The following is a 24900-nucleotide window of genomic DNA, read 5'->3' on the forward strand; positions in this document are numbered from 1 at the left end:
TTCTGCGTGCGGCTGTTTATGAGGAGGCGCGGCCCCTGCAGCCGGAGCAGCACGCGCGTGAAGAAGTCGATCACCAAGACAACCGGGACCATAACGGCTCTCATCCAGATTTAGGGAACGGAGAGGCGCTCATCAAGAGTATCGGTTCACAACCGCTGTAACCCGAGAAGACGCCAGGCAGTGGATTCAACAAAGGTAAAGTGTTTTTTTTTTTGGTAGTTTTTTTTTGTAGTTTGTTTATATTTGTTTTGTGTTAGTAAGAAAACAACGTTAATCTGTACACTTTTGGGCATTCCTGCAACCTTTCTAACAAATGGGGCCTACGTTGTTTTAAACTTAAATTACTTCGCATTTCAATTTTTGTAGCTAGTTTTATTTGCCATGTGTTGCGTTGTGTTCCAGTCGTCCAAACTAATATTTCGCCACCATGAACACGTCAGAAATGAGTCAGTTGTATTTTACGTGGACTTTTGTGTTATTCTTGTTCGGTATATATGTACAGCGGCTGGGTTTCTGGGCTCTTGAACTCTTACTTCTTGCCCCGTTTTCTTTCATTTTTATCTTCACGTAGAAGTCGTAAAGTTCCAGAACTTTCCCGAGCAATCTTTGATGAGGCACGCCCCCCAGCTGCTTTAGACAGTTTATGATGCAGCATGCAGGCTCTTAAGCTAGCATTAGGCTCCTCTGCTGCTATCAAACAGCTACCTACCACATTTTTTTTAGATTTTATACAGAAGTGAAGCTTGATCAGCATCAGATTTTAAATCATAAAATCTTATCATATAACCATTTGGTCTATACATAATTAGTTTGTTCAGTCAAGCAAATGAGGGACAAAGATGGTTTCTATCAAACTTGTAGAAACCATTTCGAAGTCTAATTTCTTAAAAAGATGAAAGCTCTGAAACAAGAAGCCTCTTGATTAAATGTGTTACCAACGCACAGGAAAAAATACTGGGACTTTTTATTTTGTTACCGTAAACAGCTCGAGTTTTTCACAGTGAAGCTTAATGATAAATCTAAGAAACTTGAGCTGTATGTGCGTTTGGCTTTTATTTTTAATACCTTTTTTTTCTCAAACAATGAGCACACTTGTTTTTATCTGCACCTGTCAGTGTTCCCATTTGCCCCACCCAAAAACCTGCCTCAAACATGTAGTGAAGGAATGTGAGAAATCTGCAATCTTTACATCGGCCAGCAGGTGGCGACTTCTCTCTTTTCCTGTACTATGGGAATTTTTCTAGAACTTCGTGCATTACCACTTTATCTTTGCTACCAGGTGGTTGTTGGAATATATATATATATATATATATATATATATATATATATATATATATATATATATATATATATATATATATATATATATATATATATATATATATCTTGTGTATGTATATATATGTGTGTGTGTATGTATATATATTGTGTGTGTGTGTATGTATATATATGTGTGTGTGTGTATGTATATATATATGTGTGTGTGTGTATGTATATATATATGTGTGTGTGTCTGTATGTATGTATATATATCTATGTGTGTGTGTCTGTCTCTCTGTATATCTGTGGTGTGTATGTCTCTCTGTCTCTCTCTGTGTGTGTATGTCTATGTATATCTATGTGTGTCTGTCTATGTCTATATATGTCTATGTATGTCTCTATATCTTCTATCTCTCTATATCTATCTATATGTCTCTGTCTGTCTATCTATCTCTATCTATCTATATGTGGTCTCTCCTCTGTGTATGTCTATCTCTCTCTCTCTCTCTCTATCTCTCTATGTGTGTGTCCTCTCTAGTCTATATATTATATCTTTCTTCTTCTCTCTATATTTTTCTCTACTCTCTTCCTATATATATATCTATTATCTATATTGTGTGTGTGTGTGTATGTTCTGACAATACCTTCACTAAGTTCAGAGTCAGTGGTGTTAAATCAGCCCCGTAAACTTTAATGAGTGGTGTCCGAATGAGCTGCATCTCCAGTGTTGATGATCAGCTGTTCAAATTAAATCACCAGCATTTTATATGTACAGTCTGTGGGCCAACCACTTCAAAGTTTCATATTAATTGCAATGAATCCCCCCATGTGGCTTATCAGTTGTGACATGACTGTGCTGATGACGATCTGCTGTGGCCAGAGTAAACGTGGGGACTGTTCCAAAAACGTTAAGAGCGCACTTATTTTTGAGAACTTGGCATGGCCTTTTCGTACTATTAATAAACTTGTCCTCAACCTAGCACGTCTGTTTAATAAATAAACGAATTTGGCTGACACGATACAGTGAACATTGTTCCTGGAAGAGATTTTGCCTCCATGTTGTTGGTTGTCATAATAAAGGCCAGTTGCTCGGTCGTGAGAGACTGAAAGCTATCCAACAGGTGCTCTGAATATTTTCCCCCCCTTTACTCATCTATGATCTGCTCAGCGTCTGTTAATAGCCTTGTTAATACATACACTTAATCACAGCTTTCATTGTGACTAGAGGAGATATTAGATCAAGTCAACTGTGACATTCTTATCAGCACTTTACTTTTTTTTTTTTTTTTTTTTTTAATGATAAATAATCATCCTTCTTCTTTTAGGAACCATGTCCAAGGGACCAGCAGTAGGCATTGACCTGGGCACTACCTACTCCTGTGTGGGAGTGTTTCAGCATGGCAAAGTGGAAATCATTGCCAACGACCAGGGTAACAGGACCACGCCCAGTTACGTAGCCTTTACTGACACCGAGAGGCTGATTGGAGACGCAGCCAAGAACCAGGTGGCCCTCAACCCCAGCAACACAGTATTTGGTACAATTTCTGCTCTTTTACAAAAGAAAAATGATTTGTGACCAGATTTAATTTTTTTATTTTTTTTTAAATGCCAACTAATTTTATCTTTCCTATCCCCTCAGATGCAAAGCGGCTTATTGGGCGTCGATTCGATGACGGTGTCGTCCAGGCCGACATGAAACACTGGCCCTTCACAGTCATCAATGATAACTCGAGGCCCAAAGTGAAGGTGGAGTACAAGGGGGAGGCAAAGACCTTCTACCCAGAGGAGATCTCCTCCATGGTGCTGCTAAAGATGAAGGAGATAGCTGAGGCGTACCTTGGCAAGGTGCGTAAGGGTTCTAAAGCTTCTTCCAGATTACTTATTTAGTAGATAGATAGATATCTTTATTGTCATTTTGTATGCACAAAGTGCGTACAGAACGAAATTTCGTTTGCATACAGCTTGAAAAAAAAAATCACTCTAGAAATCACTCTAAAAAACACAGTAGATTGCACTATTTTTCAGGATAAAGATGCAGCAGCGATTTATGTAAACAATTGAAATGAAAAACAATGTAAACAATCTATGAGAAATAGACAGTGTGCTATTCATTATAATCCTATTTATTATATTGGCAAAAACATTTTGCAAATGTAAGTTTGATTCTTGTGTCTGCTGCTAGCTAACAGTTAATTTGTTTATTTGGGTACACTGAAAATGTGGATTTGCGCTGCTGGATTTCACAAAATGCAAAAGCTTTTTAAAAATGCAATGATTTTAAAAACTGCTAATTCTGCTTATGACTCTGCGTTGACATCGCAAGAGGCGCGAAAGTCAAGTTGGTCAGCTGGCATTGGTAACCTAATTGGCAGATAGCATAGGTTCTTAAACATTTAAGTTGCATTTATGTCGGAAGGGGTTAAACTGGAAGGGGTTATTTTGTCCTATTTGCTAACTCTGTAGTTTTTTGTTGAAATTCTGTAAATTCTAACGTGTAAGTTTCTCCTTTTTGGTTCAGACCGTCACAAACGCTGTGGTGACTGTTCCTGCCTACTTCAATGACTCTCAGCGCCAGGCGACCAAGGACGCGGGAACCATTTCTGGACTTAATGTTCTGCGTATCATTAACGAGCCCACGGCTGCTGCCATTGCTTATGGCCTGGACAAAAAGGTAAATCGGTTATTAGCGGTTCCTCACGACTATTACACAAATTCTACCTTTTTTTTTATCTGATCATTAAATGCATCAAAACTAAAAACTCCCACCATTTCTGGTCCATAAATCTATCAGCCCTACAAAACTTACTTTTATGCACCTTTCTGAGTTAAATAAACATAAAGTAATGGTGAGAAATGGATGCTTTGATGCATATGCGGGGCTGATTCTTATTTTCTTGGATTCATAACTGCATGCACAACATTTTTGTTTCTCTTTAAGTGAAACAGACTAGAAAACAAAATTAGACTCTGCCAAAAGCAGAACCAGCAGGCCAGACCTAAACGGTGACGGTCTATATGAAAACAAACGGGGAACTGATTGGTCTGCGTCTCTCTGTGGTCATAACAATCCGCTCAGAACGGTTGCCCTACCGTATTTGTTGCCGTGTAATGTTGAACTGATCTGCCAAATTTATAACGTCACCTTCCATCCCAGGTTGGCGCCGAGAGAAATGTTCTCATCTTTGATCTGGGCGGCGGCACGTTCGACGTCTCCATCTTGACCATCGAGGACGGCATCTTCGAGGTGAAGTCCACGGCGGGCGACACGCACTTGGGCGGCGAGGATTTCGACAACCGCATGGTGAACCACTTCATCTCCGAGTTCAAGCGCAAGTACAAGAAGGACATCAGCGACAACAAGAGGGCGGTGCGTCGCCTGCGCACCGCCTGCGAGCGAGCCAAGCGCACCCTGTCCTCCAGCACGCAGGCCAGCATCGAAATCGACTCCCTGTACGAGGGCGTCGACTTCTACACGTCCATCACCAGGGCGCGCTTCGAGGAGCTGAACGCGGACCTGTTCAGAGGGACGCTGGAGCCGGTGGAAAAGGCTCTCCGAGACGCCAAGATGGACAAGGCTCAGGTCCACGACATCGTCCTGGTGGGCGGGTCAACCCGTATCCCAAAGATCCAGAAGCTCCTGCAGGACTTCTTCAATGGGAAAGACCTCAACAAGAGCATTAACCCCGACGAGGCCGTGGCCTATGGCGCAGGTATGTTTAACGCCGGCCGTTCAAACAGTCATTTTAAAACGATTAAAACTGTTTCAGTTCAATATGCATGTTATGTAAGCCATTACAATTCAATTTTATTTATATAGCGCCAAATCATGAAACATGTCATCTCAAGGCACTTTACAAAATCAAGTTCAATCATATTATACAGATTGGGTCAGATTATACAGATTGGTCAAAAATGTCTTATATAAGGAAACCAGTTGATTCCATCAAAGTCCCGACAAGCAGCATTCACTCCTGGGGAACCGTAGAGCCACAGTGGACAGTCGTCTGCATTGTACATGGCTTTGCTGCAATCCCTCATACTGAGCAAGCATAAAGCGACAGTGGGAAGAAAAACTCCCCATTAACGGGAAGGAAAACCTCCGGCAGAACCGGGCTCAGTGTGAACGGTCATCTGCCTCGACCGACTGGGGGTTACAGAAGACAGAGCAGAGACACAACAAGAGAAACAAAAAAGTACAGAAGCACACATTGATCTAGTAATCTGTTCTACATTAGATGGTAGAACAGATTACTGGATCGATTACAAGGCCTTTGTTGGACAGTACCATCAAGCTTGGAACTCCACACTACTCCAAATATTTTGAATTGAGAAAGCTTTCTGGATAGGAAGCGAAACGTCTTCAAAATTTAGAAAAAAGTCAATATTTTTTTTTTTATTAATTAATTTTTTTTAAATTTTTTTTTTTTTACTTTTTTAGAATTTTAAAACGATACAGCTCTGAGCTTCACTTTTTTTTTTCTTTCCGTTTGACCTGCAGCTGTCCAGGCGGCCATCCTGTGCGGCGATAAATCCGAGAACGTGCAGGACCTGCTGCTGTTGGACGTCACCCCGTTATCGCTGGGCATCGAGACGGCGGGCGGAGTCATGACCGTGCTGATCAAGAGGAACACCACCATCCCCACGAAGCAGACCCAGACCTTCACCACGTACTCAGACAACCAGCCCGGCGTGCTCATTCAGGTGAGGCGGCCAGCTAACGCCGTCGGCTACGAAGACTGCAGCCGATTACCGCTGGGTTGACTTCACTTCTCACGTTCTCAGGTGTTTGAGGGTGAACGGGCCATGACCAAAGACAACAACCTGCTGGGGAAATTCGAGCTGACTGGAATACCCCCAGCTCCCCGAGGGGTTCCTCAGATTGAGGTGACGTTCGACATCGACGCCAACGGCATCATGAATGTCTCTGCAGTCGACAAGAGCACCGGGAAGGAGAACAAGATCACCATCACAAATGACAAAGGTACAGGGTTCCCGCCGATCCTTAAAAAGTCTTAAAAGGCATTGAATTCTGTAATATAAAACTAAGGCCTTAATTAGCATTAAAATGTCTTAAATCAATCTTTCTTAGGTCTTAAAATTGTTGCCAGGTCATAAATAGGATTTTATTTTTGTAATCCTTACCAAACAGTAAAATGATTGACACAATTATATATATTTTTTTATTTACTGAACGGGTCAATGTAACCATTATTGGTTCCGTCCCGATAGCGGAACCAATAAAAACTGTTGCAGCTGGACCAGAGCTGCGAAAAAGAGTTGGCACTGGTTATGTTGTGTTTTTTTTTTTTTTTAAACTGATTTATAGTTTATTTTAGTAGAGAACAAAACAAAGTTTGTGAATTCAGTTCAGTAGTTGTTAAAAATATAATCTGTAATTTGTTTTTTTTTAGCTTTCTTCCTACACGGAATGTTTTTTTTTTTTTTTTTATTTTAAACATGTCTACTGGGCCAGAAAGTAATGGTTTATGTTAAAATAAACATTTGGGTGAAGTTGTCACAACTAGGTTTATGTTGTTTATCGTGAAGTTGGTCTTAACTTTTTATTTCAAGTGGCATTAAAAAGACTTAAAAAGTCTTGAATTTAACTTACCTTATGCTGTAGGAACCCTGAAGGTAACAACGCCCTTCAGTTTCCATCCGATGTCTAAGCCCAGCAGTCTTTTTTTTTTTTTTTTATTAGTTTTTACTGATGTTTTTTTTTTTTTGTACTTTAAAAGGCCGTTTGAGTAAGGAGGATATCGAGCGCATGGTCCAGGAAGCAGAGCAGTACAAGGCTGAAGATGACGTGCAGCGAGAAAAGGTGGCGGCCAAGAACGGTCTGGAGTCGTACGCGTTCAACATGAAGTCGACTGTTGAGGACGACAAGCTGAAGGACAAGATCAGCGAGGAGGACAAGAAGAAGATCCTGGAAAAATGTAACGAGGTGATCAGCTGGCTGGATAGAAACCAGGTATGAGGTTGGGGAAAACGTGGAAGTTAAAAAGGACTTCTTTTACTTTTAAATTGTTTTATGACGTTAAGTAACAGTTGACTGAGGCAAAATGTGTGTTTGGAAATATTCAGGGACCTCCTGTTCAGTAAATGTTCAGGGACCTCTTGGCCATCTCAGCTTTATTTTCTACCTATAATTAAAATACAATCTTAATCTTACACATTTTTTGTTTGTTTGTTTTCAGACTGCAGAGAAAGAGGAGTTTGAGCACCAGCAGAAGGAGCTTGAGAAGCTGTGCAACCCAATTATGACCAAACTCTACCAGAGTGCAGGAGGGATGCCAGGAGGGATGCCAGGAGGAATGCCAGGAGCTGGGTGCGCTCCCGGAGGAGGAGGCGCTCCCTCTGGGCCCACCATCGAGGAGGTCGACTAAATTACAGCGGCAGCTAAAAAGATTTTCTTTATGTTTGATGTCCAAGGCGGCCTTGTTTATATTTTCAAAGCATGTTCTGAAGAGTAAACTACTCTATGTTGGACACTTTTTTTTTTATATATACTGTGACCTTGGTTTCTGAGTTAAACTTGTTGAGTTTATTACCACAAAGTGTTTTTTCTGTTGGTCACTTTAAGGAGGAGTTGTATCTATTGTACAGTGGGTTGCAGGAAAAAGAATAAATATTTATCTTTGGACTCATTTTGTTGCCTTGGAGTCTCAAACTTTACAAACCCTGTTTTCTAGTATTAATTAACACCCATGGTATTTCTGACACTATGAGTTTAAGCCCCAGGATTAAACCTTGAACACCTTAACTGTTAACTTGTGTTTCATGTCCTTACCAACTGCACACAGTTGAAACTTTGGTACAAAGACAAATTCAGATGTAGCAGCTCGGCTTATGATCTAGATATCTATTGTGCCATAGAATCAAATTAAATCTTTAAAACAGCTGAAAATAGCCTTTAACAAAAATGATTTCAGAAATATATTTGGTACAAAAGCCTTCAAAGCTGCAAAAAACTAATTTATTTTAATAATTTACTACTGAACAGGGAGCCGGTGGAGGGACTAACAGATGCCTGAATGCTACTTTCAACAGAAATAGTTGAGAACTTACTTTGAGGTCTTTAATGTAGTTATTAAATAATTCAGACTGTTTTGAAATGTGTATGCAACAACATTGGAGCTGATCTATTTATCAGAACATAAAAGAAAAACCTGACTTGGACCCAAAGATAAAATAGATATGCTAAAGAGGGACGCAAATATCAAAGAAATGCTAGGAGGATATGGGTCAACGTCTGACATCATTTGACAGGTATTGGTTCAGCATTTCACCTTTTTACTGCCATTCAGAATAGATCTTACTGCCATAAGGTCATCAATATTCTAAAGCGTATAAATCTGTGTCCATTTGCATGACAAAAACATGAAATATTTTTCAAGCATTAAACTCTAAGGATGCATATACAGTGTAAATAAGTGGCTCTAAGATGGATCGTTGACAAACACCATCTGGAGGTGATTAAATAGAATGATGTGACCAAACAAAAGTTGCTCAAATTGAGCATAAAGAAAAAAATGACCAGCGTCTAAAGACAGCAGTGGCTCTTCACTGACTTTACAGAGTTGATTCTGTTGCATGAATGGTCTATTAGTTGAGAATACACAGATTCAGGAAGAATGAAAAGAAATGGCAGCTTGAAAAACGGGCTATAATTGCTGAAAACTCATTTATCTTGACATTTATAGAGGCATTGGATTGAGGTATTTCAGTGCAAGTAGGTTCTCCGCAGGACGTAGGATCCGTCGGCTACTCTACATAACTTCTGAAATGTAAATTCTTATCAGGACAGACATTAAAAATGAGACTTTTTTTTCTCGTTTATTTTGCTTCTTCGATTTCATGATTTACACAGGAAGTTGGAAAAATTCACATCGACGTTGGTTCATCTCAGCCGTGTGTCGGTGCTGCTTAGATCTAAAGCATTTCAGCGCGAGTTAGAGTTTCTTGGGCATTCGTGCATCCGGTAGGCACACATGTAGAAGATACCTTAAAAAAAAAAAAAGCTTGGTTAATAAGAGGGATATATTTAACAATAATAATAAAAAAAAAAAGTTATGATCTGCACCTGAGAAGAAGGTGAGCACCACTGCCACCCAGCCCATTATATAGGACCAGGAGAATCGCCAGCTGCCATAGCGCTTCCCGTAGTAGTTCACCGTCACCCCCGTGTAGACGGCCATGGCCAGCAGCACAAAGAAGCCTGCGTGGTAGATTTTTTATTTATTTTTTTAGCAGATATTAGGCTGCGTGCAGCAGAGAGGGCGAGGCCAGCGTGTGGTTTACAGAGAGAGTTAACTCACAGGAGATGAAGAACAGGATCCCGGCGGCAAACGTCTTGTCAAACCCGTCGAAGGAGGAATAGTGGATGAAGGCCATGATGCCGATCACGATGCCGATGAAACAAGCCAGCAGGGAGAGGATCATGAAGGCCCGGGTGGCATCCCAGTACGCTGTGGGACAGGAGAGGATGTCTCTGTGAGTGTGCTTTTACTGTTTGGTGGATAGAGTTTTATCTTCTCAGCCTCATAACAGGAAACATTCAGGTGTTTCTCGAGGTCAAAAGGTCCCGGTGTGAACAGAGCAAGCGGCCACAAAAATGATCATAGACACACTTTGGTGTAAGTAAAAAAAAAAAAAAAATATGTCCAATATTTTTATGGCAAATTGAATAATATTAAAACTGATCAACAAAATAGTAACAAAGCTTTGGTTTTTATCATTATCTGCCATGCTATGTTAGCTTACGGTGACCGGATAGAAAAATGAAATAGAAATACACCAATAAGTACACACACTTTTCCACGAATATGGATGGATTGTTCAATCGATTCACGTTATGTGAAAAAAGCAACTTGGTGATCCAAGCACACAGAAAGTTAGGGACTACTGGAGAAAGACATGAAGGAGGATGAGTCGTCCTAAGAGGCTCCATCGGTGGGAGACATGCCGAATGTTCATATAGGCAAATCAAATAAAAACAAAAACACATTTTTTTATTTCATTTTTACAATCAATGTAGCATTTAAGCTTTTGAGCTGCTGATTGGATGTAATCTCTCTGCTTGTTTTTTATATTTGTTTTTCATCTCTTTTTTTAACTCTTTCAAAAATATCTCCTTTATTCTTTTTTCTATTGTTTTCAGACCTTTTTACCTCACGTTGTTTCACAAGGTGATGGTTGTAGGTTCACCAATTGGTGGAGGACTGTTTCTTCAGTCATTTGATAATATCAATATGTTATTATTACGATTATTAAATGTAGCTTTACTTTTTATTTTACATTCTCTGGCATTTCTTCTTACTTTAATTCACAATGTGAATGATGAGTTTTTTGATTGGTGGAGGATTGCTGTTCACCAATATTGTACTTCTTTCTTCTTGTTTTTCTCTGTTTTCACCATTTAGCTCAAAGCGTATGATATGACAGTAAGCCACTGATTGGTGGAGGCCTGTTGGTCCATTCAGTTTAAAAATGTAACATAACACATAACAGCAGCTAATACTGCAGCAGACATTCACCCAGATGAATTTTGGTCTCAACATGTCAGTCAGATTTCATTAATACATAAAATTAAGACACTTTAAATGCATTTCCATCTAATCTAAACTCTAACTTTAGCCATTTATGGCATATTTTCCCTCTGGGACTGTTTTAAGAGACGGAATAAAAGAAGTCTAATGCAAAAACTGGGAGTTGTCAATGTATGATAATCCTCAGCCTGCATGTCTCACCGATGCTGTCTGTGTGCGTCATGCATTTCCCAGGCACACAGTACCGCCACAGGCCCTGGTGCATGTAGTTACTGGAGTGGCGGTACTGCATCCAGTAGTCCGTTGCTGTAGAAACAATGAGGAGTATGTTCCCAACTCCGGCACAGAACAACCCGCCTCCCATGAAGCTGTACATCCTGCCAAAATATGCTGAAAGAGAGAGGAAAAAGACAGGTCGGGGCTTAGCCGCATGCGACTGGTGCTGCTTCGCCAATTACAGCGAGCACTCGGTGTTAGAGAGGGTAGGACTGCTCAAAATATGGCAGAAACCAGGAGCGGATGCATATAGAAACCTCGCCGAAACATCAGTCCTTAGTCCACATAGAAAGCAGCCGATGTGATCTAATTACCCGATTAACCCTTGACACCGTCAGACTGGACGGTTCTGTGATGTTGAACATGCTTGGCTGAAGAAGCTTTTCAGGAATACCAAAGGAATACTAAACAGGAGGTAAAATGAGCCAAAGAATATTCTTCCTGTTAGATTCAGTGATGCATTCATAAAAAACATGACATCCACTTGGAATATTTTATGCAAAGCAGACCTTTCCTCCCTTGTCGTAAGAGAAAAATCACAATTCATACAGCTAATTAAAAAAAAAAGAAAAGAAAAGAAAAAAAGAAACGGCAGGAAATAACTTTAAAATCCACAAAAAGAATGCACATTACAAAGATTTGATCACTCACCTTTATGTTTATCTTTTTTGTCAGAAATAGTGAGGGAATCCAATATTCCAGGTTGCCAAGGCGCAGCAGAGGCCGATATTGCTCAGGATGGCAGGAAAGTTTTGTTTGTGTGCAGGAAACCGAGCGAACAAACGCCCCGACGGAACAATGGAGCGTGCTGAGCCGCAACCAATCACAGAGAATGAGTTTTGTGTTTAAGAGAGAATCTGCTGAAAATACAAAACTGTTAAAGCGCCTAAAGTAATACTGATGACGGGGGGCTTTTCATTGAGAACTGCCACACAACCTCTCACAGTAAACTCATGACCTGCAACAGGCTTATCCACAACACTGCTCGCAAAAGACACAAAACTAGAATAAAGCAGAATTCGGTCATTTGGAAATGGCCACAAATCCCTCTTTGTAATTGTTTTTCTGTTGCAGCCAGTTTCCAGATTATTATTAATGAAACTGTGGAATTTACATAAAATTAATCCATAATTTCTTCTGTCAGACATTTAGTTTAAATGATGAAGACATTAGAGGAAGTAAACTCACTGCACTGCCCTTTTAATTTCTTCCCAACTCTAATGAAAACTGAGAGACAGATTGCTGGTACTTCGATTCGTTATGCATTAAATCCTGTATTTTCAAACTGCTGTCTTTAATTGGCACTCAGTCATCCCAGTGGGATGCATATAATTACAGATGAAAAATTGTTCAGACATTTATAACAGAGGCATAATTACGAAAATTAGAAATAGCCAAACAGAACAAATTCACAGACCAACATGATTACGACTATAGCAGAACAGTGCGATGAGTAAACAAAGGTTTGTAGCCTTTCGTTTTAATTTATTCTTGTTGCAGCACCTAAAAACACAAAAAATATATTATTTTGTATTCCTTCGATAGTCAAAACATTTGCAATACCACACTGATGCACAGTTTTGAGTAACAAGAAAATTTACAGTATTATGCACATTTATGCATTTCTGTGAAGTTGTCTTACCATTTTTTCATGTTAAAATGTTAAGTAATTTAAGTTTGTGGTTTTAGGTCTGTTAGAACTATCAAAATGATTCATATTTGACAACAACTACATCACAGTGAACTGCTAAACAAGTTTATGGACATCTAGCCAATTTTGCAAACCTGCCATTTTAATTTCTTGGAGCAATTTTGTAGTCCAACCACTGTCAGTGTGTGAATGTGTGAGTGAATGACTGAAGGGGGGGGGGGGGGGGGGTGTTGGTTTCTTTGGGGTTTACGCTCACACCCTCACCAGATTCTACAAAGTGAGAGAGTGTGCAGACCAGCTACATCTCGGTGTGGTCGTCCACCTGCGACGTTGTAGCCTGAAAGGCTCTCCAAAGAATGTTGAAGTTAACAGAAAACAATTATCGGGACATCTTCTCCCTCTGCCCAGGACATTGCATTAAAACACTGCGTGACCCGGACCAAACAAATTACCATGTATTTAACTCCCCCTAACTATGAACTGTTCATTCTGCTGGCCTCTGGCAAGAGGTTTCCAAACCGTCCACCAGTTTTGCAACATTTTTTTCCCCAGGCTATCAGACTGGTCCACTCTTTACTTTGGTGTGTACCTCAGGGTTCTGTTTGGAGCCCCTTATTATTTCTGGTTTGTTTTTAAACTGCAAGATAAAACTGAAATTTCCTGCTAGAATGCATACAACACTAATAATGGAAATTATTTTTGGGGTAAATTTGTTTTGTTTCACATTAGATGGTGATGTCTGGTGTGGTTTTATCACAAAATATCACTGTGGTAAGTAGCATCATCTCATTAACAGAACAAGCTATTGTTATTCAGACAGTTTCTTCAAGATTGGATCATTGTTACGCATTTTTAACCTGCCTAAACCTTCAAATAAGACAAAAATGTTTGTCATTGCTAATATACATTCCAACAAAATTTGGCTTGCATTCAGCCCATCACCCTTGGGGAGCAGTGGGCAGCTTGCAGCACCCGCGGAGCAATCTGGGCGTGAATAAAGCTAGCTTTAGGGTCCTGCTCAATGATTCATAGTGGCAGTCTGCAGTGGTCAAACCTGGTAACTGCAGCCTTTTTTTAGAATGCACGCGTGCTCCTCTAACCACTAGGACACCACTCCCCCTAGTATCATCATCGTAGTGTCTGCAGGATGGCTGGCTGTGCCATGTACGAGGCTGAAAACTAAAGGTGACAGGGCCTTCTCAGCCGTACTCAGCAGGACTCTCCCACTTAGTTTGAGGTCAGTGGACTCTGTTGAATTTTTTAAAAAGCAATTCAAATCTAATCTTTTTACAACTGTTTGCTTCATTTTTACAGGTTTATTTTCTGTGAAGCAATTTGTGATCTATGTCTGGAAAAGTCTTATACAAATAAAGTTTCATTGCTTATTTCTTTCATCCGTTCATTCCTGACACTCTCTTTCACTCTTTGGTAAAAGGGCTTTTACCATCAGCCTCTGATTACAGCAACGCCTCTGTTGGCTAGAATGGCAGGATTTGCCTTTAAATATTGTTTCAAATGTCTCTACAACTTTATCCCCGACCTGTCTGGCATGTGGCTTCCTCTTCAGGATGCTGATTCCCCCCTTTTTACTGAGTTTAAATTACACAAAGGTGGACCCTGTTTAATAATTGGGTTTAGTTTTAAACACTAATCAATTTCACTGTTAGCTGCCCTTTAGTTTTAAGTTTTAAAACGTACCTTTTCCTTACTTCACAATTGTACTCAACTTATAGTGTCTTAATTTTATGCACAACAATTATGTTGGTTCCCAGAAGTTTGTGCTTTTGACGTGACAAGATATGAAATAATTGAAGAGAAATCATTACTTTCACAATGGACTATATGTAGAACCATATATGCTTTATAAGAGAGTCATAACACATTTCTTTAAAATGACACACACCACTTGTGCATTAATATCTTTTTTCTGAGTTAAAATAGAAAAACAATGTAGCTCTACTGAATAATGACAAACTGTGTGAGAAAGACAAAGTGATGATTTTAGATGTAAAAGCAAACAGACATTGTGTAGTTTTGCAAGCAGCTTCGGACTAAATTTACTTAACTTTAGTTGTCAGGGAACAACTGTAAAGCAGTTTACATTCGATATTATTCAGTTCTAAATCTTCCTAGCTTTGTCATCCACATTATTTACCTACAAAGTAGAGTTTACCTACCAAAAAGTATGTTGTAGCCTATGTTTATTAAAGAAAATGTGACATACCTTTGTAGTTCAATGGCATTCCCTTACTTTTATTACTTCCTAAATTGTGTATAAACAGTAAATACATAAAAACTATGAAGCAAGAAGTATTCACAAACAAAAGTTTGAAGTGAAATAAAATGATCTTTTATATTTTTGTCTTCAAAATAGCCCACCTTTATTCTATGTATTACTTTGCATTCTCTCACTGAGCTTGATAGATAGCTAGATAGATAGCTAGATAGAGAGGTAGAGAGATAGATAGATAGATAGATAGATAGATAGATAGATAGATAGATAGATAGATAGATAGATAGATAGATAGATAGATAGCTAGATAGAGAGGTAGAGAGATAGATAGATAGATAGATAGATAGATAGATAGATAGATAGATAGATAGATAGATAGATAGATAGATAGATAGATAGATAGATAGATAGATAGATAGATAGATAGAATGCCATCACAGTCATGCCAACACATTACCACTAGGTGGTGCTTTTCATTTACTTTTCAAAACCCAACTCCGTCATCATTTCAACGTTCTGCTATTCAGAGTTTAATTGTTACAAATATAATGAATATGCATTTTTTTTTAATTTTGCTTTTTAACTCTCTGTCTGCTTGTTCATTTCACCAGAACTTTGTTTTCTCATTATATGCTGAACCATGGTGCTGATCCTTACCTCTTAAACGTGTGTATTCTGCTGCTGCTTTGTGTCTGTTTTGGATTTAGTTATTTATTCTATTATTTAGCCTTAACCTTGTACAGATGTTTATCCTCCCGAGTATATTTTTTCCCCTCCTTGATTTCATTCGGTGTTTGTTTGAGTATTTGATTAATCAATTTTTGCACAAATTTGGTCTCTTTGGACTATAGAAAGTGAGAGCTGATATTGTCAATAAACTTACCTGAATAAATAGCAAAACATGGAGCAAGTTTACTTCAACAACCTCTCAGCACACATGAAACCCTGGGGCTAATATTCCACATCGTTTCTTCCATTTCACTCATCAGAAGAACGCTTTTAAAGAACCACTGGATTCAGAATGTGTCTCACTTGTTATTAAAGGACTTTAATATTTGAGCATGCAGGCTTTTACCAGTAAACAGTATTCACTTTGTTTTAATGACAGTCATATTATCTTTTTCTGCGGGTTTATAATGTGGCGTACTACAACTAGAAATATCAGTTCTGACAGTTATCCAGGTGATTGCAACCAGAAAAAGGCTTGAATTTAAGGCAGCTGGACTTTTTCTGAGAACGTTTCAACGCCTCTTCAGGAGTCTTTCCGTTGTAGCGGCCCAGACTTTAGCAACCTATACTTAAAGCGCTGCTGTTTTCAGACATTTGCGGCCCATCCTCGCGGGTGCATTTCAAGTCAGACGCAAATCAATGATTCACTCGTCACTTTCCAGAACGTTCAACATCATTATTTTTAATAGGATCAGATTGTGAACATCCTCAGCCTCATTCTTATCTATCACTCAACCTGATCTATATAATTTTGTTTTATGTACCTCGTATGTATAATGACAAATAAAACACTTTCCTTCCTTAAGCACCAGTTTACTGTGGAATCATGAAGCCTCAGTAGATTTCTCATTTCAAGACGGACAGCATTGTAAATTGCTCCCTTTTGATGGGAAGAACCAAACATGTCCGATTAGCCACTGATGTATGTTTGCAGATTTGTCAGATGGCTCAGAGACAGACCCCTAGTCACGCTCATCTGGGAGACAAGAACAACAGAACCACATAAACTCCAATCTTTATTAGCTGTCTAAAAGCACATGATTGCGAACCCCGTCCAAATCGAATAACCTGTTCAAATGGCAATGGATTACCCTTATCCTCATGGCCGGGTAGGACCCAGACGGTGTTAGCTGAAGTCCAGTATTTTTTTTGCTCTCCACATGATCTGAATGCCTCCCTACTGCAATATTGTGGCTGGCGCCTCGGCTAATAAGATCTGCACATAGAAGGTTCATCCGGCGGATGACAGAGCTGACATAGGAGAAAAGCCTTTCATATCCCACTGCTGTCACGTTTCAGGAGCTGTACGCCGACATGAAGGCTTCCCGCTCTCATTAAGCCACGTTCATTCTCACAGTGCTGCAATCTGAGGACGGCAGCAGCTCGTGCACAGTATCTGGTATCAGGCAAGGCGCTTTTTTTTTTCATGGCAACATGATACAACATACTAAGGGTTCATTCAGACCTCAGGGTCATATCATAGGCTCTGGTAGAAATAACTAAGCTAATTCCTTTTACTTAGTCTGTGCAACAAGGCCTCTGAATCACAGTTTCACGTGTCCAAAGGGGGTTTGCTTTGGTTATGTAAGACAGAAATTCATTTAAAACAAAAATTTCATTCAAACTATGAAGTTCTGCTGAAGCATTCGTATTTATTTAACTTGTATTAATGTCTCTAACTTTTTTCATATTCTCTCACTGTACAACCACATACCTCTGTGCATTTTTTTTATAGGATTCCTTTTCATAGAGCAAACTGCGAGGAGGAAAGAAAAACCAACATGGTTTCAACACAGCAAATACAACACAAAACTGCAATGTACGTTTGTATTTAGCCCCCTTTACTCTAATACCCCTAAACAAAGCCAGTCGCAATCAACATTCGCTGATTAGTTGATTGCGTAATTTAACATCAGTATAAATACAGCTATTCTGTGAACGCTGTATCTATTAGTGAACAGTCATGAAGCTCAAGGAACACAGCAGGCAGGTCAGGGATGAAGATGGGGAGATGCTTAAAGCAAGGTTGGGTTACAAATAACATTCCAAGCTTTGAATGCGTCATGGAGCTCTTTCTAACCTGAAAATGGAAAGCATAATGCACAAACGTGGATCTATCTAGACATGGCCATCCACCTAAAATGATGTGCAACTAGCGCGTCAATCAGCGAAGCAAACAAGAGGCCCCAGAGGAGCTGCACAGATACACAGCTCAGGTGGGAAACAACTTAAGTTGTCCCGTAAGTTTCAAAAGACATTTAGAGTTCACCATGAGCCAGATAGGGAGGCACATCAATCATGTAAAAGATGTTCTAGCCTTCATCCAAAATGTTATATGAGTGGAGAATATAATCCTGGACATCACCGTGAACAGACCCTCTTTACAGTGAAGCATGGTGGTGGCGGCATCATGCTGTGGGATGCTGTTCTTCAGCGGACTGAAAAGCTGGCCAGAGTTGAAGGGAAGATGGATGGGGCTAAATAAAGGGTTCTGGAAATAAATCTGTAAAAAAGGCTGGAAAAGACTGGAGACTGGAGCGGAGGTTCACCTTCCAGCAGAGCAACGACCCTTAACCACAGCTAGAGCAGGGTGGTTTTTCTAAAACCTTCTTCATTTATTACATTGGCCCAGTCAAAGTCCAGGCAACAATTCAATAGCAAATCTGTGTTGAGACTTGAAAGTTAAAATTTCATGATGCTCTACATAAAATCTGGCTGAAGTTGAGCTATTTTGCAAAGACGGAATGGGCAAAAAGTTCCAATGTGCTAAAGTGGTGAAGTCATGCTCCAAAGGGTACTTGCAGCTGTAACTAAAGCCAAAGTTTTTTTTTTTTTTCAAATTGTTGACTCAGAGGGTTTGAACATAAAGCCACACTTGTCAGATTTTTGTTAATTTTGGTTAATTCTTTTATATTCCACTTCACAGTTATAAATTACTTTATGTTGACGTGCCACATAAAATCACAATGAAATACATAAGGCAGTGATGCAATACAATACATTTTTGCATCATTGCATCTCCATCTAGCATTACAAATGCTGCCGAACTCTTAGTTTCTAAATGCATTCTTGCACAAATGCGCTTTGCACAATCAAATTCTGTACATACAAATGGTTTTAAAAAATACTCACCTGTACACTGTGACTTTCTCCTGCATTGTTTACATTTCAATTGTTTTACTTTTAAATCACTGCAGCACCTTATACTGTATTTTAAATCTACTGTAATTTACAAGCTGTATTCTTGCACAAATGCCCTTTGCACAATCAATTCTGCACATACAAATGGTTTTAAAAATACTCACCTGTACACTGTGACTTCTCCTGCATTGTCTACATTTCAATTGTTTACTTTTAAATCACTGCTGCACCTTATACTGTAATTTAATTTTTACTGCAATTTCCAAGCTGTATGCAACGAAATTTTGTTCTGTACGCACTCTGTGCATACAAAATGACAAATAAAGTTGTCTAAGTCTAAGTCTAATTAAGGTATGTGGTTGTGGAGGCAGTGAGAAGACGCTGCACGGTAGATAAATATTAAAAAGCATACTAGAACTAACGTGGATTGAAAAAGACGCTTGAATGTGGGTGCAGCAAAAGGTGGAAAGGGTTTAATGCGAGCATCAGGTAAGGATGCAGTTGGCTTGTTCTCCAAGGAAGTAGCTTCAGACTTGTCCACCCTGGGAAAGTCCTGACCTGCGGGAGAGATCACGCCCTTCCTATCTCGTTCGTAGTTAGGAACTATTCTGTGCCTAAATGGAAAAGATTCCTGTGATTTCTGGAGATCTGTGGCCACGATTCGTGGTTGCGGATAAGAGGTAGAAACGTGACAAGAGCCGTGGTGTTTTCATAGACACAAAATCTTTCAGTGACGCTTCTACCTGCGAAGATGAAAGCATTTTCATATATCACTGCCTCTGGTTTCTGCATAATTCATCTGTCAAATGTGCAATCACGTTTTTAATGAGGTTTATGCACTATAAAGTAACCCTGCTATTAAATATGAGCATCCTGTTATTACTGGCACTCTGATCACGTCCTGCGTTGATATTCTCAGTCACCTGGAAAAGAGCTGTGCTGATCTTATTTGTTTTTCCTTCATGCCGCTCGCACGGATGCATAAGCTCACAATCAACGGCAGAGTCGGTGCAGACGCTTCCTGGCTTACCAGTCACTAGCTCTGTTTATATGGATGCTAATTCATATTCAAAAATCAGGACATGTTCCATTTTCAGACGAGACGGAACAGACCTGATTATTTATTCAGTAGTATTTTAAAGGAGGAAAGGTTGACATTTAAATACACAGATACTTTGCATGTTTGCCCATACGTTAGTGATTTTATTTATGTCTGTTTTTTCCCCCACAAAACCTAATATAGCCTTCAAATTCTGAAATACCACAATTTTTAAAGGCTCAATTTTGTATAGATTCAGTAAACCTTTTGCACCAAAATCTGGATACTTACTGTTCCTTGAAAAAAAATTAGTCATACTTCTAACATTTGCTTCTCTTTCGCTTTCATTACAACAACCGCCTATAATGTCTTCTGTTAACATGGAATAGGACAGAACAACACAGAGCGGTGCACGACTGTGAACTGGAAGGAAAACAGACATTGTTTCCAACATTTTTACCAATAAAAGCTGAAAGTGTCATTTCTGTTTCATCCATTTTACCAATAGCTGTGATCATCTTTCCTGTCCCTGCTGAAGAACAACGTCTTCACAGCAAGAAACGGCTGACACCTCGTTTTGTTGTGATTATGATTTGTTCTGGGTTAGTTTTCTGCCACACGTACCTTTTTGTACGTAGCCCAAAAGGTCAAATGACAATCTGATCAGAGAAGGTTTTTCCTCTCGTTTGCTGCATCCCCTTCATTGCTTTTCACAAAATGCAAATTAGGCTTTCTGTCTCTCCTCTCTTCATTAAAGGCAGATCTATCCCGTCAACACATTCACCCACCTGAGCTATGGATCTTTAGAACTACTAGAAAGTTACTATGGGCCTCTTGGCTGCTTTTTGATAAATGGTCTCTTTGTCCTGCCCGTCAGTTTAGGAGAAAGACCATATCTTGCTAGGGTAACAGTTGTATTGTCCTTTTTTGAACGACAGATTGAAGGGTGCTCTGTGAGATGCACAAAGCTTGGTATTTTTAGATTTATAAGCTAACCTTGCTTTGTACGTCTCAACAACTTCATCGCTAAGACAATGCTTTTGACAATGATGCTGGTTCTTGAGTGGGTTAACACAAAAAAAAAGTCACAGCTGTAGCCCTTGTCCTGGATACATGTGTGTGGTGACTATTGAAGCACTGACCAAGCACTGACCCCCCCACCCCCAACCGACCGACCAGATTCTTGAGCAGACTTTGCTTTCCAGTCCTCTCAAGGCTCATCCCTGTTGCTTCTGTACTATTTTCTAGCACATTTTTCCTTCCACTAAACTTTCTGCTAACATGCTTTGGGATACACCAGTCTGTGAACTTCAATAATTGCCTTTTTGTGGCTTTCCCTGCTCGGGAAGGGCGTCGATGACTGTCTGCTAGACATCTGATCAGTCAGCAATTTTCCCACGATATGACATTTCCGTAATGAAATCTTCCGTCATTTACTTTCCAAAAATGAAAAGGTCACACAATTTAGAAAGCTATCAACACAGTTACACCAAGAGAGAAACTCTGCTCTCCCGGGTACTCAAAACACGACAAAACAAGGTATTTTCTGATGGCTCCCTGTCCAATAAAGGTTGCGGCTTAAAGATTTGCTGAGGACAGCGGAGTTTCACCGGCGCGTTTCTGCCGGATCAACAAACGCTAAATCAATTTCAGCCGACAGCGTCTGTCTTGTCATTTTCTCCAACCGTAGCGTGGAATTCATGGCCATCAAAACACCTTAAGGACCTTTCCTAAATGAATAAAGTAAATGAAACAGATCTGTTCTGAAAGACAAAACTTTAGGGCACTTTTGAATCATTTATTGTTCCAAATTTAGTTTGAAGCATTTCACTTTGCGCTGAAGCGTCGAAACCAGCTGACCGGAAAATACAGGCTGGCGTTGTCGTCGGCAGAGTCCCGCTGCTAGAAACACGACTGCTATTCTTCTGTCACAGTTAGTGGATTTCACACTCGCAAGGAAACCTTTATGTAACAAAGCCTTTTATTTCTCAGATTTAGAAATGAACACACTGGTGATCTAACACGGTTTATACAGCCACACAGGAAAGTGAAATTAAAAACACTGACACACAGCCACACCAACATCTTTAGATTTAGCTCCATGTCCGTTTCCCCCCCGTCGTTCATCAAAGACACAGAATCATAGTTTCATCAGGAGTAAACAAAAGATACATTCATTAATCTGCTGTACAACAATGCAATACTTACATTTATTTTCCCTTTAGCCTAAAAATACCACACTTTCCCCCACCCAGATCCCTTTTTAGCAATATATCTGATCACATCCTTTTAAAAAAAAATTACACTGAGGATGTCTTTATACACAGAGGAGGGAGTGAGAGAAATCACACACCAGAAAAAACAAACAAAAAAGAATCTCATTAAAGTAAAATAAAAAGAGAATACGAATAGCTCGTGAAAAGGCAGATGGCAAGCCTTGACGCTTTTCCTTTTGTCTTCAGCTTTTCACGGGATGCCATGGCAACAGATTGATGGTTCGCGAAGACAGGAAGTAGGGGAGGAAAAGAGGAGGATGTCACATCACGTAATCGGCTGCTGTCTATGTGAGATTCTACGGAGGAAAACACGAGACGGGGAGAAATGAAAACAGAGGCATTTGCATGGAGATGACTCAGAGAAAAACTGTAGAGCTCAAATATACTGTTTCATATTTTCTTGTTTTGTTTCTGATCATGAATTCTTCTTTGCTGAGAAATTAGATATTTTTTTGTAGTGATGACTTAAACCACTGCGCTAACATTTCTATGCTGTGTTAGGTTTGTTTGCATGCTCTTCAGGTGGGCTACACAATTTATCATTTGTCAATAAATTAGCAATTAAACACACTTATTTAGTCTCATAATTGTGGTAGAAGTAAATAAGCATAGAAATGGTAAGGGTAACACTAAAAGCAGGGCAGGGCGTTTTGGTTAGGGTTGGTCATGTCCCACATGTGAGAGAAATCTCCTGTTCTGTCCATTAAATCTGGACCAAGGATTTCCAGCTGGGGCTGTAAAATAGAAACCTTTTTGGCAAAGAAAACTTCGAGGCCAAGCTAAAATCGTCTAAATCCTTCAGAGAAAATGTGCCGCTATCTGATTAAAGCAAAGGTAAACTTTGGGCCACAATCCCTAAACGTAATGCTGAAACGAAAACCACACTGAGGATCACTAAAAGAACAACATTCCTGCACAGAAACACGATGATGGCAGGGTTGTGATCATCAGTAAAGGTTACTTTATTCAGAGAGAACCGGGTTTTGTCAGGGAGATTGAAAATTTGAACCCAAAAGGATTGTATTTTTCCTCCATCCCTGCATAAAAACTATTAGAAAAACATAAGTTCTTGAAATGAAAGCTAAAGTTTAGGAATGACCTGCCCAAAGTCCAGAGCTAAATTTGACAGTAGATCCGTGTTGGAGAACCTTTGCCAAGTGAAGTGAGCAGAAATGCTCGAGTCAACCTACTGGACGCTGGTAGAGTCTCACCAGAAAAAGAGCGAACGCTGGTTCTTCAAAGTTTTAGTTTAAGGGTTAGTACAATTATGTGACCAGGTCATTCAAGCGTGGTAATTTCTAATTTCAGCACATTAAAGGTAGAATAATTTTCAAATGATTTACCATAGTCGTTTTTTCCTTCACAGGAACCTGACATCTTAACAATAGTGTGCACAGTTTTGAGATCCGCTATATTTAAGTGTGAGGTCGTCATTCATTATTTCCATGTCTGGTCATTACTCTCTCCGTTCTCAGGCTGTTGTCTTGTTTTCTGTCCCACGTGTCAGTACTAAGCTGGGTAAAAAGGCCTTTGCTTACTCTGCTCCCTTTACATGGAATTTGCTGCAAAATAACTTGAAACTTAGTAAATTGGTTCCTTTGAGTATTTTTAAGCTGAGAATGAGATGCTTTGAGTGGGACTCCCTCACATGTCAATGTTGTAATTGAGATTTCATTGTAAGTGCATATTTGGCTTTCACGTGTGTGTCTTTGTACGTATGTAATGATGTGATGTAATTTTGATGCCTATCTTGGCCAGGTCTCCCTTGCAAAAGAGATTTTTAATCTCAATGGGTATTACCTGGTTAAATAAAGGATAAATAAGTAAATAAATGTCTACCAAATGGTCAATTTGTTAGATAAATGCTCATTGGTCATGGGACCAAAACCCACAATAAATTTTCTCCCATGGGCGTTGATAGATATAAAGCTTTACCGGAGGACAATATTCTATTACAAATAAACACTACATCCAAATTCCCATTTCCATGTATTTAGATATATTTATTTAAAAATCTTTTAAACGCAAACCTTTACCATAGCAGTCTGGCTTTGTGCTTAATGGATTTTTTTATTTTATTTTTTTTATACTGGGGCACTGAAGATGTATTCTGGGGCACATACTCTAGGAAAATGGCTCTGGGAATGCCTGTTTCCTCTCCATAGTCTGTTGCTGCGCTGACAGCGAACAGCGCTTTTATCCTCACGCGACTCAGCAGCTCCCACTCGTCTGTTCCCGACATACCTCATCTCTCCTCTGAGCAGCGGCGGAGGGCTGAGGAAACACCCGTCCCCCGAGGGACCCGTAGCCCGACGTCTGGACCTTGGACAGTGGGTTCGGCTGTCTGTGTGGGATTACATTCTCATCTGCTGACGGAAAACAGAGGACTCAGATTTAAAAGGGTTGAAGCCCAAATGACCAAAAAAAAAAAAAAAAAAAAAAAACAGAGCCGTGCCACAAGCAGAAGAGAGAATTTCTCTGACGCTTTGCAGCATAATCGAATCAAACATACACGGCGCGTTCCTGGAGCTGGTGTTTTACGGTTTGCTTGGTCTTTTTTTACCTTGTGGTAACCACTTTGCAAGTCCCCCCCTCTGCGGCGAGATATCGTCTGCTCGCTTCGGAAGAGTGGGCATGTCGCTCCCCTCTCTCGTTTCGCCGTCCGTTCGCCTGCGACTCGGAACGTCCACAAAGAGCTGCAGGGAGCCGTCTGTGGCCGGAGGGGTCGGCGGAGGAGGGAGGTCTGC

The 24900-nt window shown here is 39.9% G+C and overlaps 3 protein-coding genes across 5 annotated transcripts in view; 1 reads left to right on the plus strand and 2 right to left on the minus strand.

The window, feature by feature from the left end:
- Positions 1 to 23: 23 nt before the first annotated feature.
- On the plus strand, positions 24 to 7759 carry hspa8b (heat shock protein family A (Hsp70) member 8b). The gene is made up of 9 exons (XM_012881994.3): positions 24 to 195; positions 2586 to 2795; positions 2900 to 3105; positions 3779 to 3931; positions 4415 to 4970; positions 5759 to 5961; positions 6043 to 6241; positions 6999 to 7231; positions 7458 to 7759. The coding sequence occupies exons 2-9, from the start codon at positions 2591 to 2593 to the stop codon at positions 7644 to 7646; spliced, it is 1944 nt and encodes a 647-aa protein (XP_012737448.2). The 5' UTR covers positions 24 to 195; positions 2586 to 2590; the 3' UTR covers positions 7647 to 7759.
- Positions 7760 to 9077: 1318 nt separating this feature from the next.
- lim2.3 (lens intrinsic membrane protein 2.3) lies at positions 9078 to 11848 on the minus strand. Its single transcript, XM_012881981.3, has 5 exons — positions 11736 to 11848; positions 11010 to 11198; positions 9579 to 9728; positions 9344 to 9478; positions 9078 to 9264 (listed from the first exon to the last, which is right to left on the minus strand). The coding sequence occupies exons 2-5, from the start codon at positions 11182 to 11184 to the stop codon at positions 9203 to 9205; spliced, it is 522 nt and encodes a 173-aa protein (XP_012737435.2). The 5' UTR covers positions 11185 to 11198; positions 11736 to 11848; the 3' UTR covers positions 9078 to 9202.
- Positions 11849 to 21840: 9992 nt separating this feature from the next.
- LOC105939709 (roundabout homolog 2) overlaps positions 21841 to 24900 on the minus strand; it is a 113251-nt gene continuing 110191 nt past the window's right edge. For 2 of the 3 annotated variants that reach the window (XM_036149570.1, XM_036149569.1), the window contains 3 exons: positions 24717 to 24896; positions 24398 to 24522; positions 21841 to 22449 (listed from right to left, as the gene is read on the minus strand). In XM_036149570.1, the coding sequence (XP_036005463.1) occupies positions 22438 to 22449; positions 24398 to 24522; positions 24717 to 24896 (317 nt within the window). In that variant the 3' untranslated portion in view covers positions 21841 to 22437. The remainder of the gene's footprint in view (positions 22450 to 24397; positions 24523 to 24716; positions 24897 to 24900) is intronic. The other variant, XM_036149571.1, reaches the window with a different exon arrangement.

The sequence above is a fragment of the Fundulus heteroclitus genome, chromosome 18, assembly GCF_011125445.2.
Source record: "Fundulus heteroclitus isolate FHET01 chromosome 18, MU-UCD_Fhet_4.1, whole genome shotgun sequence".
NCBI classification, from domain to species: domain Eukaryota; kingdom Metazoa; phylum Chordata; class Actinopteri; order Cyprinodontiformes; family Fundulidae; genus Fundulus; species Fundulus heteroclitus.

Bases quoted from the DNA above. Each gene is read 5' to 3' on its own strand.
- lim2.3 (XM_012881981.3), bottom strand. From the start codon at position 11,184: ATGTACAGCTTCATGGGAGGCGGGTTGTTCTGTGCCGGAGTTGGGAAC. The intron at 9,479-9,578 runs GTGAGTTAACTC...TCTACCACGCAG, and splicing joins GATCCTGTTCTTCATCTCCT to GCTTCTTTGTGCTGCTGGCC. The intron at 9,265-9,343 runs GTGCAGATCATA...TTTTTTTTTAAG, and splicing joins GGTGCTCACCTTCTTCTCAG to GTATCTTCTACATGTGTGCC.
- hspa8b (XM_012881994.3), top strand. From the start codon at position 2,591: ATGTCCAAGGGACCAGCAGTAGGCATTGACCTGGGCACTACCTACTCC. The intron at 3,106-3,778 runs GTGCGTAAGGGT...TTTTTGGTTCAG, and splicing joins CTGAGGCGTACCTTGGCAAG to ACCGTCACAAACGCTGTGGT. The intron at 4,971-5,758 runs GTATGTTTAACG...TTTGACCTGCAG, and splicing joins GGCCGTGGCCTATGGCGCAG to CTGTCCAGGCGGCCATCCTG.